This window comes from Apodemus sylvaticus, chromosome 23 (assembly GCF_947179515.1).
Source record: "Apodemus sylvaticus chromosome 23, mApoSyl1.1, whole genome shotgun sequence".
Taxonomy (NCBI): Eukaryota; Metazoa; Chordata; class Mammalia; order Rodentia; family Muridae; genus Apodemus; species Apodemus sylvaticus.
Window position 1 is genome coordinate 9,889,412 of NC_067494.1, and position 20,226 is coordinate 9,909,637.

The 20,226-nt window shown below is 39.0% G+C and overlaps 1 protein-coding gene across 1 annotated transcript in view; it reads right to left on the bottom strand.

Moving 5' to 3' along the window:
• The window catches only part of Moxd1 (monooxygenase DBH like 1), a 69,236-nt gene that overhangs the window by 38,947 nt on the left and 10,063 nt on the right, over nucleotides 1-20,226 (bottom strand). The window contains exons 2-4 of the mRNA XM_052169858.1: nucleotides 11,683-11,829; nucleotides 7,684-7,851; nucleotides 7,357-7,440 (exon numbers count right to left, since the gene is read on the bottom strand). Coding sequence (XP_052025818.1) covers nucleotides 7,357-7,440; nucleotides 7,684-7,851; nucleotides 11,683-11,829 — 399 coding nt within the window. The remainder of the gene's footprint in view (nucleotides 1-7,356; nucleotides 7,441-7,683; nucleotides 7,852-11,682; nucleotides 11,830-20,226) is intronic.

Below are 20,226 nucleotides of genomic sequence, written 5' to 3' on the forward strand. Positions count from 1 at the left end.
GAAAGTCTCCTGGTCTCTCTTTTAAAAATTGAGTCTGTTAACATACTGAGCTGTTATGATTGTGCCTTGACTTCCCAGGTTTTCTTGGTGGCATGCCCTAGAAATGATGGAGATGCATCAACATCTATGCTAATGGAGCCCCTGTGAAGCCCTTTTAACCTCTCTGGGAAAGGGGCACATTTCACTCTGGACCTGATAGAGACCTGTGAGATATCAGAGTTTGGGAAACTCAGACCACAGGATATATGATCTCCAGCACAGACTTTAGTCTTAGTTTTCAGCAAGTCACAGATATTTAGAGGTAGAAAGAACCCACTGAAATCATGTGGTGAAATCTCTTTATCTGCCTGGGAATTTGAGGAGCAGGCAAGATTAAGTGCTTTCTCTAGGGTCAGCAAGCTAATTAGAAGGGCAATAAATCACAGTCATGAATAGACACGCTTTCAGAGTGAACTCAATCCCTTGTAGTTTATGTGACTATAAAGAACACCCAGGTAGCTAGACAAACCCCTGATATATCTGACATAGATGCACCCCAGGAGATACAGAGCAAAGTCTTGAACACTGAGCACCTTGGCAGTATCAGCAATCTTTAAAATATCCATCTCTAAGTCACATCATTACCAGTAAGGTTGATGTTCCTACTAACATCTCTCCATCCAAAATTTTAGATTAAGCCACCACAAATACCCTAGTCTTTTCTAGTCATTACATCTTTACATATATATATATATATATATATATATATATATATATATATAATGTATGTATGTATGTATATACATATATATGTATATATGTGGAGGTTTATGTATGTATATTAAAAATGTGTGTGTATATATATATATATATATATATATATATATATATTTGTGTGAGTATAAAATCAGATTCTTTAAATATAAGGGATATAATTATTTGACACTGATACTCTTTGTAGCACAAATTACCAAAATGTGGATTGTTGAAACTGTTAAATTTACAGCATGAACTTTTAATGGAATCATGAGCATTGCAAAGTTTTTAGAAGAAGTGGAACATGGCTTCACATGTGGCTCATTGTGAAAGTGCTTTTGTCTCAACTTGTTAAACAGATCTATCTACAGATCCAAAGATCTGCCTCCGGGGACTATGGTAAGAGAGGAAGGATGAAAGGGAGACGGCGGTGAGCGAAAGCTGTCCCCTGTGGTTGGAGCAGATCTGGGAAAAGCACACCCAACCACTGAGTCAGAGTCAACAGCAAACATCTTGTCCCCACATGAGATCGTGAGACAGAAGGTGAGCGCAGGACAAAGACTGATGACAGTGTGGGCACACATCCCAATGACAAGCCCAAAAAGCATTTCCTCGGGGGAGAAAGGCAACGTCCATGAAGATGCCACTTCATGGGGAAAGACAGAGCGAGATACACTGAGAGAGGAAAAGCTAATTCTGATCCTCAGAGAGTCAAGTAGTTTTATGTCAGTCATGCTCAAATTCCCATGATTACTAAAATCGACTCCCAACAGTTTATTCTCTTAATGTAGTAACCTATCAGCACACTTGATGACGTGCTTTAATGATGAAGCTCTCCATTCAACAATGTCCTATCATTCTAAGAAATGAACGAACACAGCAGGGTACCTGGTCAGCCAAATCTACTTAATCTATGAAATGATGACAGAAACATTTACTGTATGCCTACAACAAGGAATCAACTTCCCAGCAACTATTTTATGACTGTACAGTATTCAGGTTTCAAGGACCCTTCATGCCTATTTAAGAGCAGTGATGCCTGGCTTCTCCTAGGAAGCATCCCCTACAGTCCATCATTGAGATTTAGCAGCAATAAAGTCTGATCTCGTGGAAGTAAATACATTTATTCAAGGACACACACAAAACATAGCATTTCCCTTCCAGTGTGTATTGAAGATGACAGCGTTTTGTTTTTCTTCGATGTTTCTTTCGTGCATTCACTAGAGCATGCATTTTTCAAAGAGATCTCCCTAAGTGACGTGACTGATCATGTAGAGGTGCCTGTTGTGTGGTATATGTGTTCATGTAGAGGTCATGTGGAGGTCAACATTGGCAGTCCTCCTCAATGGCTTTTGACTTTATTGGTTTTTAGACAAGATCTAACACTGAACCTGAAGTTCAAGTTCAGTTAGACTGTCTAGTCAGCAAGACTGGATCCTCCTGTCTGTCTCCCCAGAAATGAAGCTATATGGATGATGGAGACCAAACTCATTGACTCATGCCTACTCAGCAAGTATGTTACTGATTGAGTTATCTCCCCAACCTCACAAAGTAGCTTTTATTTAATTCCCTGAACATCTAGAAAGGTGGATGGGAAACCCTTCAGCAACCAGATACTGAACAAGATGAACAATATATAAAATCGCAGCTCTATGTTGCAAATAATCTATCAGCTTATTAAATGTGTCAGTTTGGGCATGGTACTAAATATTAACCTCTTTTGACTCACTCATAAGTCATAGTAACAGCTATGTTAAAAGTTAGTTAAGTAAGTTAAGTGAGATCTACCCCTACAATTTTTAGGAGGGGAAATTAACATATAAAGGCAAACAGTTCATAATTAGTCAAAGCAACCCTAACTGAGACTCAGCTCTGACTGAACTTTTAGCACGGTGCTCTGTTCCTTCCCAGGTTATCGGGAAATGCAGTTTTCAGAGAAAAGTCATTCCCTGAGAATCAATGAAACTAAACTGTCCAACAACAGCTGTCAGGTTGTCAAAGAGTTTCTGAGTCTGCTATATTAAGAAAAACAGAAATCAAAAACAAACAAAGAAAAACAGAAAACCCAAACCACTCAAACTCTCATTTAGCTCCTAGTGTAAAAAAAAACTCCTGAGGAAGGTGTTGCTTCCACAGAATACAAAGGAGTACGGAATGGCTCACAACTCTACCTTAAACATGATGAGCAAATCGCTTAAAAGGATTCAAGTTCAGAGATGCTTTCTGCTCCCTATAGGAAATCAGGAAAGGAATGCTCCAAGAGGACCCAGGAACCATGATTATGCTGGGTTACACGGTGAGGATTTTCTTCTCTAATATAGCCAGCTATCAACGAATATTTGTCAGGCTAAAGATATATCTTGTTTGAACAGCTAAACTCCTGGTATGGGTTTTCTGTGAAGAGAACTCTCTGGTGATAAAATCCCTTAAAGGAAACCATATTAAACCAAGTAATAATACCAACTTCTAAGGCAGCATTTGAAGTATTATTAGTCCTGACAGTTCCTCACTGTTGAGCCCACTAGTTGAAGGAATCATCTATTGAAATAAATTCCAAGCTGAAGGTAAAGATGCAGCATGAGAATGCTAAATAAAACAAAGCCATGTTGGCCTGAGGTAATGTGGGCTGAGTGCTGGCTGGCAGTGGGCAGAGCAGATGAAGCAAACAGATGATCCAAGAGGAGGAGCAGGGTTGTGATGGAAATCACCATGAGCTGTCTACAACTTACACACTCACTTGTAAGAACACACACACACACACACACACACACACACACACATTTTCAAACTCACAATATTTTCCGAGACCATGTCTCGCAAGTAGCTCATGCTGACCTTGAAGTGACACTCCTCCAGCCTTAGCTTCCTGAGTACTTGGAATACGGGAATACCACTATCTCTGGCTCCCATTTACCACTCAGTCAATTGTTTCGACAATCAAACAGAACTGAATGTGTTAGAGTCACAAGAGAACTTGAACAACTGATAACCTTTATGTTAATCCTATCTTCCTTCAGATAAATTATTTACTTCGTGATTCTAGTAATTTTCAATATTTACCTCATTGCTGCATAACCCTTATTTTGAATCATGTCTACATGAGTAAAATTAAAATTTAAGATTTAACTAATATCATTAACTTTAGTTATTCCAATTAAATAAAGTCATCATTGGATGACTGATATGCTTTATCTGTTTAGTTTTGTTATTGTCTACAGCCATAAAATATACAGCATTAACATTTATGCCACAAATAGGTACTCTCTTTGAATTATAGTAAAATTTAAATCTTACAAAAATAAATCTATAATCAATATTTTTGAAACTCACTGAAAATCACATACTTGATAATTCAAAAACAATCTTCCTTAAAAGAACATGGTGTCAGAGAAGGACTGAGGCCTACTTTTTAAATATGTATTTATTGCATGTCTGTTAGGAGGTATGAGCAGGCACTGCAGAAATATGCAGAAGTTTGAGGTATTGGACCTTATGTATAGAAGTGGAAGGACAACTTGTGGAAGCTGGCTATCTCTTTTCGCCCTGTGTTTCAGGTTGTAAGGCTTCCCAGCCAATGCTGAAATGTCAATGCTAGTGTCCTGAAAGGATATCTCCCCAGCCTGGTGGAGCCCTTTTCACACAGTGTTAGCACACTGTTGAGCAAGCACCTGGGGGAAGTGACAAACATCTGACTCATAGTTTTTCAAATCATGAGCGTTTTTGTATGGGAAGATCACATATGGCCCATAAAGTAGTAGAGACCATCTCTTCTAAGAAAAAGAGACTGGAAACAAGATATTTCCAGGACAGTTCCAGATCTATAAATTAGACTTCATAAACTTACTAGAATTTTACTGTATCAACATACAGTAAAATTTATCAAAAAGTAAACCATCTTTGGAAAGATGGACTCTAAATAACTTGTACAACACAAATATTTTTTTGACCCTGTTCCTGGTAGGATTTGATTTGTTTGCTGTCTTACTTGGAGGATTGTGTTTCATAATATTAAGTAAACTTTACTTTGGGGACCAAGAGATAAGAGCAGAAATTTATCCTGTGAGGGATATTTTAAACTAAATAATTCAACTTTAAAGTGTTAGTCATCAAAACTCCCCTCACTCACAAAATATGACAGGAACCTCCTTCATCTTAGTGAACCTCTTTCAAATCCTGCCTTCCACAAAGTAAAGATCTCTTGGATTTGCAAAAAGTCTTTCATGTCAGTAAAATACTGCAAATATTGCAAAAAGTCTTTCGTGTCACTAAATCTTCGTGCTACAAATATGTAGTAAAGACATAAAAGTGCCTATCCAAGGGCCCCTTGTCTGTGTGTTGTTGTGATACGCTTGTGACAGAAAAAGCTAACTAAGAACTCTTGGTGAACATTGGCCAGCATCCTGAAAGAGTGTCACAGTACTTATTGCTAGGCAGGACAAAGAACAAAATTTGAATGTGGCATTGTGATTGTTAGCCTACACTATCAAATTGACTGATTGGAACTGCCCAGGAAACACACTTCTAAGTGTGTGGTGTGTACAGGGTAGGCATGAGGTCTGTCATCTTCACTGTTGGAGAGCCAACCTCACTGCAGTGCTTATTGATCATCTCATTTGTATAACAAAGCGAAGAGGTGGGATACTGTGCTATAGACCAGTCAAAGAAGGATTGAAGTAAATAAGGAAGGAAAATCTGGGGAAGGGGAACAAGGAGAGTGCTGGCAGTGCAAGAGTATCTCTCTGTCCCCAATTGAACTTCGGAAATATCAACACCTGAGAGTGAGTCCAGGCATACCAGGGCTTGGACAGTGCTGGAAAAAAATGACCCTGTATATCCATGCTAGAGGAATAGAAGTATTCTAACAAGTGTTGTGTCAACTTAACACAAGCTAGAATTATCACATGGGATGGAGGATCAATTGACAAAATGGTTCCATACAATCTGGCTATAAATCATTTTAATTCCTGATCCATTGGAGAGTAACCAGACCATTATGGATGGTGCCATCCCTGAGCTGGTGGTCCTGGGTTTTTTTTTCAATAATATTTTTTATTGAAAAAAGAAGAAGAAGAAGAAGAAGAAGAAGAAGAAGAAGAAGAAGAAGAAGAAGAAGAAGAAGAAGAAGAAGAAGACTTGGTGAGCTTTCATGCAAAGGAAAGCCATACTGACATCCCACAGATGACATAATTATCTTTATTTCATCCATTTGCATCTTTTGCATTAGGAATAAAGCATGTGAGTGGAAGCAGTTGTGAGTTTTGCCACCTATCAAAGTTTAAAAATAATAAAGGGCTTATTTTGTGAAATGCGTGTTTTCATTTCGGAACCTGGTTTTATACCTGTTTTTTAAGCCAAAAGCTTGTAAAATTGTTGTAAATGATACATAGTGTTTATGAGTAGTCTGTTTTTCTGGAAAAGACTTTACTGACAAATTGAAGAACTTTGACTCTGCATTAAGTACATAGATTTGCATTCACTTTCCATTTACATGAGGTAAAAAAAATAGCTTCTTGTAGAGGGAAACAATGCATTCACAGTTGTGTAGTTGCTAAGACATCTGTTGGCAAAATATATGCTGTAAAAGTTTGGGACCATATAATAACTCATACATTCTTTGTATCCTACACAGCTGTGGAGCATTCCCACAAAGACGGATCTAGGCATCTGGATGAATACATTTGAAATCAACATGTTTCAGTCACTCTAAGATATGAGTGTTTCCACTTCATGCTAAACACTGTGAGCTTGGTAAAGAGAATGCTATGACTGAGATGTTTATGGCAGAGAGAACTGTAGCTACAACTGTATTCAGAGTCTTTTACCTGGGAGACCAATGCTAATGGATGGAAGAACCACTGATTCAGACGCATGAGTCGTCTAGATGCCAGAGTCTAACCATTTGCTCCTCTCTTACATTCACACTGTTTCATTACTCACTCTGGATGCCAAGATGAATGTAGCAACATCAGGCTTCCTAAGGGGTTGCGTTATTCAGCTGGCAGTATTTAACTCTGCCTTATTCTACAATGCCCAGTGAGGTTTTGGAGAGCATATGGCACAATGTTCGATCTCTTTAGTATTGTCAGTAACAAACAGGGCCATAGGAGAGTTCATTCATTAGTTAGATGTAGGAGTCTGGGGAGACCCAATCCCAGGGAACAGGAAAAGAGAACAGGATGTTGGGGGAAATTTGAGCTCATCCATGTTGAGCCCGTCCAATGTTTCATTTTTAACAATTTGATAAACATTCACTAATGTTATTTCCTATCTTCAGGAAAACGCAACAGTATTTTCTATGACAAGATCTAGTATTTTCAAAGAACCAGATATTCTCAAACAATGTGAGAAATGTCACTTTCCTGCATAGAATTTATTAATATGTAATATACTATTTAAAATAGCAATTCCTATTATAGAAATATTGCCTAATTATCTTAGATGTGTAAAGTTGGAAGGAAAATGAAATATTATTAAGCTTTCAGTCTCTAAAGACTATTTTTCTCTCTCAAATACTTTCATATACTTAGAAATCATTTCTGTATATTTCTTATTTTCATTCTTTAAAAAGATTTTTTTCTCCATTCATGCCATTGAAGTTTGACCCACATGATGGTCACATACCTTTATCACGTGATGCTTTTCTTGGAATGAAGGGATCTTAAACATTTGGCACCAGTATGTTGTGCCTTTGTTTGGAATGGGGACCTGTCTTAAGAAAAAGGGGAAGAAAATAAAAAGTCACATTCAGCTGAGATGACAATAAATTCAATAACATAAGCAGGCAGGCTTATACACTTTTGGTTAACCCATCTTTTTGTTTAAAAACATAAAAGGAAAAGGAAAAGAAAAAAGAAAGGAAGGAAGGAAGGAAGGAAGGAAGGAAGGAAGGAAAGAAAGAAAGAAAGAAAGAAAGAAAGAAAGAAAGAAAGAAAGAAAGAAAGAACTTACGTCTTGATTTACCAGATCAAAGTATGGTAAGACTGTAGATAACACATTGGCTTTCTCAGGATTCAGTAACCGTAGACTCTTTGTGCCCCTATTTGAGTCATGGTACTTGGGACCAGATTCTCCAGGATCGTCTTGGTGGTAGGCCCAGATGACTCTCACTGTGCTATCCTGGTAATCAGACATGGGTATGTTATATCTCAGAATAGACAGCACTTTCCTTACCACTAACTTATATTTAAAGAACTCTCAGCTGGGCAGTGGTGACACATGCCTTTAATCCCAGCCCTTAGGAGGCAGAGGCAGGTAGATTTCTGAGTTCAAGGCCAGCCTGGTCTACAAAGTGAGTTCCAGGACAGCCAGGGCTACACAGAGAAACCCTGTCTCAAAAAATACCAAAAACCAAAACCAAAACCAAAATAGAAAAAGAACTCTCTTTAAAGCAGCACATACGAATGAAGAAATGAGAATAAATATATTTAGAGTATCCAGGGAATTGATTCTTATTCCCTCCCCCCAAAAACACAAAATTGACAAAGTATTAGTGAAACTAACCAAAATTAGGAATAAGAATTTTTGAATTAATAAAATTAGAGATTAAAAGAGTTATTAGAAGAGAGATTAAAATAATGTTATCAAAATACAATCCAGGAACTCATTTAAAAAATCCCTTGAAGATTGGTATTCAAAAAATGGAAAATTTGGAAGAAATGATAAATTTTTAGAAAAACATGTTTTGTGTAGCAGTTTCCTCTAGAATAAAACCTTCCATTTTTGAGGGATGTTATATAAAGTACAGGGCTTATTAAGTGTGGTGAAACATTCTATCCTGGAAGCAATTTCCTTAAACTGCAGAGGTAAAAAAGAAACAAACAAACCAAAAAGCAACAACAACAAAAAACCAACAACTTAACAACCTCAGGAAGTTCCTGAAACTGGCCAGATACTCTAGGCTCCTCATTCCCAAATATATGTATGCTCTCTGGACTTCTAAGAGGCACACTCAAACAAGAAGAGTCTCTGAGAATACTTTCTAGTAAGCTGAGCCACTTCAAAGACTTAGACAAGCTGAGCTGTCTAGAAGCCGCTCAGACCCCATCTACACATACATCTGAAAGAAGCAGAGACCAGCTGAGCTGATTAAAAGAAAGAGCCCAACCTGTTGAACTGCCTGCAAGTTGTCCACTATACTCCAAGTAAGCTGTGGCATATGCTGAGGTGAGCTTTTACTAATGTAGCTGCCTGAGTAGTTCAGATCCTGTAAGTACCCTCTGATCCATATTCCTGTTAATAATCCCAATAAAATGCATTGGTCCACCAAGTTTGTCTTTGGTACTATCTTTAATTCATTGTTAGTTACTTGTCAGGTGAGTACATGCTTGTTCATGCCTACTCATGAATAATGCTGAACAGTAACACGACCAACCCATATTAAACTAAGAGGATATAAATGATTTAAACATATGTATAACCACCAACAATATTTAAATAGTAATACAACAAAGAAAAGCTTGTGACTAGATGGATTCACTGTCAAATTCTACCAAACCATTTTCCATATTGAATATATAGGCAAAAATTCTCATGAAAATGCTATCAAACCAAACTTAAAAACAAATTACAAAGACCATGCTACAAAGCTACTGATAGCTACTTTTCAACAGTGTCCTCAAAGCACACATTGCAGAAGAGGCAACATCCTTCACAAACAGTTAAGGGAAGCTGGATTTCCACATGAAGGAGAAAAATTAATAGTTCATCCTGAACAGAAAAATTGATCCAGAATGGATCAAATATTGGCCTAATATAAGGCCTGAAACTTTGAAACTGGTATGGGAAAACACAAGTAGAACATTTCACAATCTAGGCTTAGGCAAGGGCTGTTTTTAAATAGAACTGGAAATAATTCCAAAAATGAAAAATGGGATGACAGGAAATCAGACAGTACCTGCACAATGAAAGAAACAATTATCAGGGCAAAGAGGCTGCCTGACTATACAATGGAAAACGTCTTACCCAGTGACTCATCAGAAAGGGGAATAGTGTCTTTGGTACATAAAGAACTACAAAAATTACCAAACTTCTAAATCAGCCAGACAACAAATCAGCTATTGGACAGAATAGTCTATTCTCAGAATAAGTAGAAATGACCAACAAATACTTGAAACAGGAGTTTCAAATCCTTTGTCATTAGAGAATTTCAAATTAAACTTTGAGTTCTTCGAGGGCTTCCTTGGTGCCACTTTGATTAAGGAATCAACTACATGTAATCCAGTCCTGACTGACAATGGAGGTTTTGCTTAGTGGCTTAAGATGTCTCCAGTAGTAGGCTTCCATACGGCTCCCAATGTCTCTTAGTGTTAATTGTCCCTCCCCATATTCCTTCCCTTACCCCTCTCTTCTTCCCCTTCTAGTCTTGAGATTCTTTTTCTCAGTAAGAACAGCCATCACCAAGAACACCAATGACAACCAATACAGGTGAGGGTGTGAGAAAATTCAGCCCTTAATTCATGGCCATGGGAGTGCAAACATGTGCAGCCATCTTGAAAGTCGGCCTGCAGTTTTCTCAAAAAGTGGAAAAACAGAACCATATGCCCCAGCTATTCCACTCCTGGGCATCCCTCAAAGGACTCTATGTCCTTCTACAGAGACACTTGTCTATAGATGCTCATTTCTAGTCTATTCAAAACAGGTAGGAGAGGAAATCAGCTTAGATGCCCTACTGATGAATGGATAACAAAACATTATATGTTCATACAACGTATGAACATAGGGCATTGCATAGCTGTTCATAAAAGGAAACTGGTATTTGGGGGAAAACTGATGCAACTGAAAATCTCATGTTAAACAAAAATGAGACGGACTCAAAAACCATCTCTATGGCCTCTGTAGTAAGTAGAACTAGAGTTTATATGTATGTGTGTCTCTGCAGACTTGAAAAGACTAGACGGGACATCACGAGAGTGCGGGACGAGATCTTCAAGACAAGGGAAAGACAGATAACAAAACAGAAAAATAAACTATCAAGAGAAAGGAATGAGCCAGAAAGAGCTGGAGGCAGAAAGGAGGGCAGTGGGGGAGGGTGGTGGGGGAGGGCAGCGGGGGAGGGCAGCGGGGGAGGGCAGCAAGGGAGGGCAGTGGGGGAGGGCGGTGGGGAAGGGCATCAGGGGAGGGTGGTGGGGAAGGGCAGTGGGGGAGGGCAGCAGGGGAGGGCAGTGGGGGAGGGCGGCAGGGGAGGGCATCGGGGGAGGGTGGTGGGGAAGGGCAGTGGGGGAGGGCGGTGGGGGAGGGCGGCGGGGGAGGGCAGTGGGGGAGGGGTGAAAACAGCAAAATATAGCAACATAGTTATATGAAAATGTTTCAACTAAATCTACTACTTTGTATGCTAACTTAAAAATAATTTAAACATAAAAGATACTTTTAAAAAAACATTAAATCACCCCAAGATTGTTTTCCACAATAGATTTTTTTCTATCATGGATTTACAGAAAGTATAAACACAGAAGAAGACAGTTCTCTGTCCAGGCTTGCTTTTTACATCTCAAATCTGCACTCAGTACACGAATCCCGGGAATTTCCAAGGGGGGTGCAAGTGGAACTGGCTTTGATGGAAAGGAGGAGAGAAATTGCTCGAGGGGCTGTGGGATGGGAAGGGAAGAGTGTGCAGGAGAGTGCGAAAATGGCTGAGTCCTTCCTTCTGCAGCCTTAAGGTGTTTGCCAGGTCCTTAAAATGAAAACTCTGATGATACATAGCAAAGAGGAAGCTACTTGTTTTAGGCCTTCTTTTTGCTCTACTGTAGGATGCTTGTAAGTTTTCCAACCGAATTATAATTACGCTGTGTGTTACATGAAAACCATGCCTGCCTGCCTGCTCACATGCGTTCTTCTTCGTTGGCTCCTTAGGTGGAAGGGAAATCAGAATTGCTTCAGATTTTTTATATTATCTTCTTTGATGTGCAAACGCACACTGCCTGTGAGAGTCATCCCTCTCACGTGTCTTACCGTGAGACTCTTATCATTGACATCACACGTGTGCAGTTCTCTGCTAAACTCAATCACCGTGTGTGTGCTGTTCTCCATGGCATAATCTAAGTGGTAATCTTGCTGGATGTCTTTTTCCAATTCTTTGTTTGCATTTGTGAAATAGTCCTGTGGAAACAAGAAAAAATCAGCATATTTAAAAACCCTTTGAGACATAATAATCAAAACAATAAATGTACAGAACTTTCAACCAAAAGTTATCAAAAAGCATAAGGAAGGACACTTCATACTCATCAAAGGAAAAAATCTACCAAGAACTCTCAGTTCTGAACATCTATGCTCCAAATGCAAGGGCACTCACATTCATAAAAGAAACTTTACTAAAGCTCAAAGCACACATTGTGCCTCACACAATAATGGTGGGAGACTTCAATATCCCACTATCATCAATGGACAGATCATGGAAACACAAACTAAACAAAGACACATTGAAACTAACAGAAGTTATGGACCAAATGGATTTAACAGATATCTACAGAACATTTCATACTAAATCAAAAGAATATACTTTCTTCTGGGCACCTCATAGTACCTTCTCCAAAACTGACCATACAATCTGTCACAAAACAGACCTCAGCAGATATAAAATACATATTCTTAAATATGAAAATAGTTTAAGAGAGTTTAAAGGATCGTTTAAAGTCCATTCCTGGTTTGTTTATGATAATACCCATAAAGCATCAGAAATGAATGCCTATTGAGGTCACAGTGTGGATTTCATCTGGTATCCAAATGAAAAGGAGGAGACAAGCAGTGTGTAATGGTTTATCCCCACAAGAGAGAGTCAGCAGCCAAGTCAGAGCCAACCCCAAGGTCAGCCCTCTCTGGTCTTAGACCTCCTGCAGCATTCCATCAGCCATAACCCAAGCACTGAGGGGGTTCATGGGTAATTTCAAAATAAGCTGTAAGGGCACATGCTCATTATAGTGAAATGCAAAATATACAAAGAAAAGAAATGACTAAATTATGAGGTATTGACAACTGTAAAAAAATCTAGTTTTGTGGATCATTTCTAGGATTCGGACAGGAACAGTAGAGGGAGCCCGGGCTTAAAGCTAAAGGACCACAAAGTGGTGCCCAGCTGTCCTGGTGAATGGCTTTGGAGGCTATTAAAAGTCAAAATTCTGAGATCTTTGGAGGAGAGCAAAGTGGGGATAGCATGTAGATTTTGAAATAGTATATAACTTACCATACTAAAATGGATCAAAATGAAGATGTTCATTTTTTATTGCTTAACAAAAATACAGTTTTCTATATAGTTTATTTATGTGTTTCAAATTCTAATGTATTTCATTTTTGAAAAAAATCATGTTGTGTATGAATATACATACTGAAGAACAGCATAAACCAACCAGAACCCCCAGAGCTCCTAGGGAGTAAACCACCAACCAAAGAGTACACATGGAGGGACCCATGACCGCAGCTGCGGATGTAGCAGGGGATGGCCTTGTCGGGCATCAGTGCGAGGAGAGGCCCTTGGTCCCGTGAAGGCTCAATGCCCCAGTGTAGAGGACTGCCAGGTCAGGGAGGCAGGAGTGGGTGGGTGAATGAGCACCCTCATAGAAGCAGGGGAAGGGGGATGAGATAGGAGGTTTCTAGAGGGGAAACCACGAAAGGGAATAACATTTGAAATGTAAATAAAATATTTAATAAAAAATAATATGCATGCCATAACGTAACTTTGATGACTATAACTGACATTAATTACATCTAAAGAATTGATTGCTGTCATAGACTCAGAAAACACAAGAAAAGCCTTTATATCTCAGAGCAGCACTTGCGTGACACTTGGAAAGTTTATTCTGAGTACACTATAACATTAATAACCAAATGTGTAGAAGCTGACATCCAAGGTCTAGATATACAAGGTCTTTTAATGCAAGAGTGCTTCAGATAACTGACAACAGAGTCTACCCCACCTTTATTTATGTCACATCCCAGCAGTGGGTAACAACAGCAACCTGTATGTACACTACACTCCAGGGTCTGCTGGATGTACAGCAAATCGATGAGATGGAACCATTTTCCTATCTGCAAACAATGCTGAAGCAAGGTGCACAGGACCAAGCAGCTGGAAATGTTAACAGCAACATTCAGATGCTGTCAACCAGAGCTCAGTCCGTGTCCTTCTTCACTGCAATGCCCACCGCCGGAATGTGATGGGTCTATATATTTTATTTTTCTTGCCTGTAGAAACTCATTACATTAGTTTTTACATAAAATATTCCCTATATGTGCTAAACATGAGGACTGGCTGTTTATTCTGAGAACTAAAGTTGTGAACATGAAAGCAATTTAAACAACAAACCCTGGGATGATGCCTGTGTGTCTATTGGTTTCAATTGCATAGATTCGAGCCCTAAAGTGACACCCGATGCCTGTAGAAAGAAGGGATTGGGGTCAGTTGTGCCTTTATACTTGACTCATATTTTGTTATGTTCCTCATATAATTTGTTTTGCGAACAAAATCAATATGACGCAAACCATAATCAGTTCAAAGAGTAGGATAATTATCCTGATCTCGCAAATGTTTTCCAAGCCTGCAGTTGTAGAAAATATCCATCTTGATTGCCAAGTTTCCATTCATCTCATTCCTGCTCACTAAAGACTAACTCCTATTATCTACTTTTCTCTGGCTTCTCAGAGAAATTAGCCATGAAATAGGGGAGAAGCCTCCCACAGCTACCACTGTAGATCTCTTCATTCTATCACAGATAAATCAATAAGAACTATGCATATATGTATGTATGTATGATGGATTTTGTGGTAACATGTGCTAGGCAAGTGCACTACTATGAAGGCATGTCTCCAGTACTCTTTTTAATTTTGTTTTTTTTTTTTTTTTTTTTTTTTACTTTTTATGCAACAGAGTTTTATGAACTTGTCAAGGGTAGCTTTGAATTTGTTCTAAAGCCCAGGATGGTACTGAATCTGAAGTTGTTATCTGCCTGTCTCAGCTTCTCAAGAAGCTGGAATTATAGGTCTATGCAGTCTTTAATATATAGAAAAGTCTGGGGTGAACTTTTGTGTGGTGACATTCATCTATGGAGCCAGAACTCAGAAGAATGAGATAGGAAGATTCTTAGGGAGCTCAGGACCCCTAAGTAACACTGTCTAAAAGAGGCTGATAATCACATTAGTAAACCAAAATGTGGCTGGATGTTATTAAAATTAAATTAAATTTTATATAAACTCAAATATTGATATGTAAAATAATTGAACCGCATAATGGCTTTCCTCCACTTTTCCCTTTTTAGGGGCTTATTTATCAGGTATCTAAATGGTGTTACCAGTATATACTTAATTCAGATCATCAAAGACTTGTGGTCTAGATGGCTTCAGATCTCCCAACCACAGGCATCTTTACAAGATGTCAACATTTCTCTGCATTCACCCTATGTGTCTTCTCTCTCATAGTAAAAATTTCAGTCATGATACTTGAAGGCTCTTTTCTCACCTTCTTTCTATCCTAGAAAATGCCAACTTACATAAATCTTAAAATCTAAAAGAAATATATAGAACAGGTGGGATAAAAATGAATATAAATGAAATACAGGGGTAAAAGTCACTTTGGGTTGTGCTGACATTCAACATTTATAATATGCACTTCTTAATGAAAAAATGGAAAAATGTAGACGAAAATAAAAGGGTATCAGCCAATGAAAGTCATTCAGAAGAACAGACAATCCAAACGGTCTCATAAGTGAAATGCCTTCATACAAAAGAAGTCTAGGCCATCACGATTTCACTTGCAACTTTATCAAATTTCCTAAAGAAAATGAATACCAATAGAAATTTCTGGTTTCTTAGTTGTGTCATGTGATTTTTTTTTTTCTGGACACTGTCTTATGAGAGATGTTTTGCTGAAAATAGACATGTGATGTTTTCTGGAAGCTACCTAGAAAGGGGGCTTGTGTGCTATGCTAGAGAAGACACTTGAGAGAACACGTGATGTTTGGAAAGGGTATAAGTATAACCCAACAGACAGTGGACTATACTCTGGTATTGGTTCGCCTTGCCACTCTTTGCTGGTCTTTGTTGTTGCTGACACTGGTCTTCACTGACGATTCTGTGGCATTGGTTCACCTTGCCTTCACTGACTTTGTAGAGAGAAATACACCAAGAACTTCCGTTGGCTTCTTGACATTTCTGTGGACTTGGGCCGATTAGCAGTGACTTGAGGTTTCTAGATCAAACTGCCCTTGCTGATTTGAGGATGCTGCTTGTGAGTGCATTGAGCAACTGTTGCTGATTTGTGTGAACTGAACTGCTGATATCCTGACAACAAAGACTGGATTTGCTTCAGAGAACTATTTCTAAACAGGTCCATATCATTCTTGGCCCTATTAACCTTAGCTTTCTACTACCTCTAGTGGTAGAAACCTCCTTCTACTAACCCCCTAGAAGGGAGGTTAAAGCATTTAAGAACCCTTATTAAAGTACATTTAAAAAAAATAAGCCTACAGGTGGCACCTAACATAGATACCAAACCCTCTTAAACCTTCGTAGAATAAGCGAATAGTTTATAAGTCATACTTTTAAATCTCTTGTATTACTCTGATACCAATGTGAAAGACATTATTAAAAATTTCAACTTGATATCTCTTATAGAACTAGGTATTTATTTTCATAAAAGTTAAGACAGAAATAATTAGAAAACCATAGCTGCAATATAAAAATAATATAACATGTATATAGAGACGAGTCAAAAACAGAGAAATAGTCATCTAACTGTCCTATAAAAGGCCTAACCAAGAAGAGTCATATTTCAACAAAAGCCTTCAAGACACTAGGAGAGATTATTCACAGCCAAACCTCTAAATAACCATGCAGTAGAAGGGTAATATGTCAACTTTCAACCATAGAGGGGATACCAATGATATAGTCTATCCCCCATTGCTCTCTGGGCCTATTGAGTCCTCCCATTCCCTAAGGAATGGCTTCAGGTTGTCATCTTTTCATTAATATCACCAAATCCCATTTGACTGGCAAACCTTGCTGTTGCTTCAAGTGCAACGAATCCAATTCCAACCTTGTATCCCCACCCCCAGTGTGTGCATATGTTTTCCAGATTGTCTTTAATGATCTGACACTCTTAAAGCTACCCAAATTCAAAGCTCTCATCTTTTTTAACTTTTTCCCTATGACTCTTCTTTGTATAGACATCTTCTCCTATCAAGTCAGACTTTGAAAGGCTTAATCTGCCTTGTTCTATTTCATTTCAACAACTCAATTACGACCCTATCAAACGGTTCTGTCAAGGTTTGCTTGGAGATGTCACCACATTTCTCTCAGTATGTCACTGTGTTTTATTCAATGGCATGCACTACAACATACTAAAATCTAGATTCCAAGCTTCTTATTTCCCTCAAACTTAGCCTAACCTAGCTTTCTACAGTTGTTATGATTAATAATAATGTATGCTCACTGTGAATTATTTCCTTCAAATATTTAAATATCCGTTTTTAGCCTTGCTTACACTCTTTCTATCTCTCTAGTCTCTGGCTGTAACTGAGATCCTTCCTCTCCACTAACATCACCCATGGAAGCGCGCTCTTTACTTCAAGACTCACAGTTCTATTTCTCTATACAGTTTACATGGATCATCCCAGCAGAAAGAGTTTGCCCGCTGTTCTGAATCTCTACCTCTCTCCTTGCATTCCTAGGGAACAAGTAATACTTTCTAGAAACTGCAAAACATCTCAAGCCAGAGGCAACTTCCAAGATGGAAGCTAATCCTTTTAATCTAATTATATATCTCTACATTTAAAATGGTCGATTGTAATGTAAATAGAACCACCCAAAGGTGATCTAATATAGTATGTTAATACACCCTGTCAATTACATCTTTAAGCCCCCGGTGTGGAAGTTGCTGGGATATATCAGCTCCTGGGGAGCTCAGCTTTCTGTGACAGGCTGAAATGCTGTCATGATCTTTCAGCCCTTATATGAAAAGTATCTTGGGAGTTTAAAAACTATCACTATCTGGCAGAGGAGTCTATAAGGTGACTACTTTACACAGTGAGGACATTTTAAAGAAGAAAAAAAAGGAAAAGATGCATCTGGTGTGTGTGGCTTTGTAGGAGAGGAAAAGTTGAACTTAGGGGAACACAAGGAAGTGTGTGGACAAGAGCCAAGTCTGGCCTTCATGGTGTGGGGCTGTGCAGCAAAACAGCACATTGGAAATCTGCAGGTGCAATTAAGGGAGGAAAAGGGAAAAAAGAGAACAAAGACATCTCAAACTTCACACCCTTCAGATGTTCTTACTAGGAAAATGAAAGAGAAAGCAAATACAGTGTTGAGAGTTGGGTTAAACTTTTTAAATAAAAGGTTGGTTTAAAGGATTTGTTTTCTGACCACTTAGTAAGAACAGGACTAAGTGCTGTATGGGGTGGGGGTAGTCAAACAAAGGAGCATTATTGTCCTCTAGAGAGAAGAAAATGACATTAGAATACTCAAACATTGACCAATTGAGAATTCAAATGTGGATAAAATGACCAACAGGTTGATACTGATAAAATGATACTGTATAACACTTGTGATATTAAATTTCCCAGCTCGTTTTCACGGTATCTTATTTCTTCCTTGATAATTACACCAAATGATGTCCTGACCACTCCCTGATCTGCACAGCACGTGGAACCACACACACACATCATCTGCACTGCACACTCGAGAGGAGCAATTACTCAGCCATCTGCCTGCAATCCGCGATGGTCTGAGACTTCAAATAAGCACAGGAGTGCGGCTCACGGTACACAGGCGTTGTCGTGGTAGAATTCTGAAGCCCTTATAACATTGTACCTTCTCTATAAATATTACATAAATAGTGACAATAAAACTTCCAAGTAAGAGGAATTTCGAGTGAGTGGCTGGGGAGATGCTCAGTCAGTGGGTGCCTGCTACCCAAGCCCGAGGACTGAGTTTGGACCCCTAACACCTTTGAAAAAACCAGGTGTGGTAATGTGTACCTGTCACTCCAACACCTTGAGGGGAGAGGGGCGGAGATAAGCAGATTGCTGACATTCATTGGCTAGCCAGCCTAGTGGAATCAGTGAGCATTAGAATTAGATTCAGTGAGAGACTCTGAGGACTCAAGATACCTGATGCCCACTTCTGGCCTCCATATAAACCCTACCACCACACACACACCACACACACACACACACACACACACACACGCACACACTCATACTCTCTTATACTGTAAACATACACTCATATACACTCATACTACACACACACACACATAATACACACTAACACAAAAATACACACTCACACATCCATACTACACCATTACACCTATACCAATATTACACACTCATATACACAAACACACATACTCACATACATTCATACTATATACTCACACATACACTACACACTAACATAAACACACACTCACAAACTGACAAGCCCAATCTACACATATACAAATACACCCATATTACACATTTATATACACAAACACACACTCATACACACACCCATATTACACATACTCATGCAACAAACACATATAGTACACACTCACACACTGAAACACACAAACTCATTCACACACACATACAACACTCACACAATCACACACAAACACACACAGAGATATACACACATACTATACATTCACACCACACACATGCCTCCATATTACACACTCTCACACACACATAAATACACACATATGTATACAAACACACACCCATACATTCACACCCATACTGCCTACATATAAACACATTCACAAACACACACATAAATAGGCAAACACACTCACACAAAGAGACACACACTTTTTATTAATTCATTAAAATGGGGTCTGGCACCATGAGGGAGCTGGTGAGGACAGAGAGAATCATCACTTCACAGAAGCTGGAAGAGTCTGCGAAGGGGATCATGCAGACATCTCTAAGAATGCACGCAGACGCACTGACACACAGAAGACAGGCTTGCCTGTGCTCAGGCAGCGCGAGCTATGAAGCATGACTCCCCCGCCTCTTTGTTGTTTTGTGTGGGTCTCCACTGATTCTGCCGCAGACACTCAGCCCAACTCCCAGACGGACTTACGTTGTTTTGATTGTGGACTATTTTACCGATCATACACTGACCTTGTTCGTATTTTCCTAATAAAATATCATCCAAGAGTGAGATAATTAAAGCTAACAATGAAAATCGTCCTTAGCTGTGTTCCAGAACATATACCTCCTGAAGCAGGTTCTCACACGATATTCTGCAACACTTCATATTTTGAAAAAAAAAATAGCACAAAGTGTATAATTGAGGCTTTAAAATGTTATGCAAGAACAAAAAAACGAAGCTGCCCCCACCTGCGGTTGGCAGGGAGTTGACAGTAATTATTTCATAGGGTACCATGAACACTGGCTACCGTTTCCAAAGTAAGGAAATGTACCAAAAAGCTGGCTTTGCTGTCAGGATGGCTAAGGTCTCTTGTTCAGAAACAGGATCGCGCAGATGTTCAGTTGCTGCTCGCTCGCTCGCTGT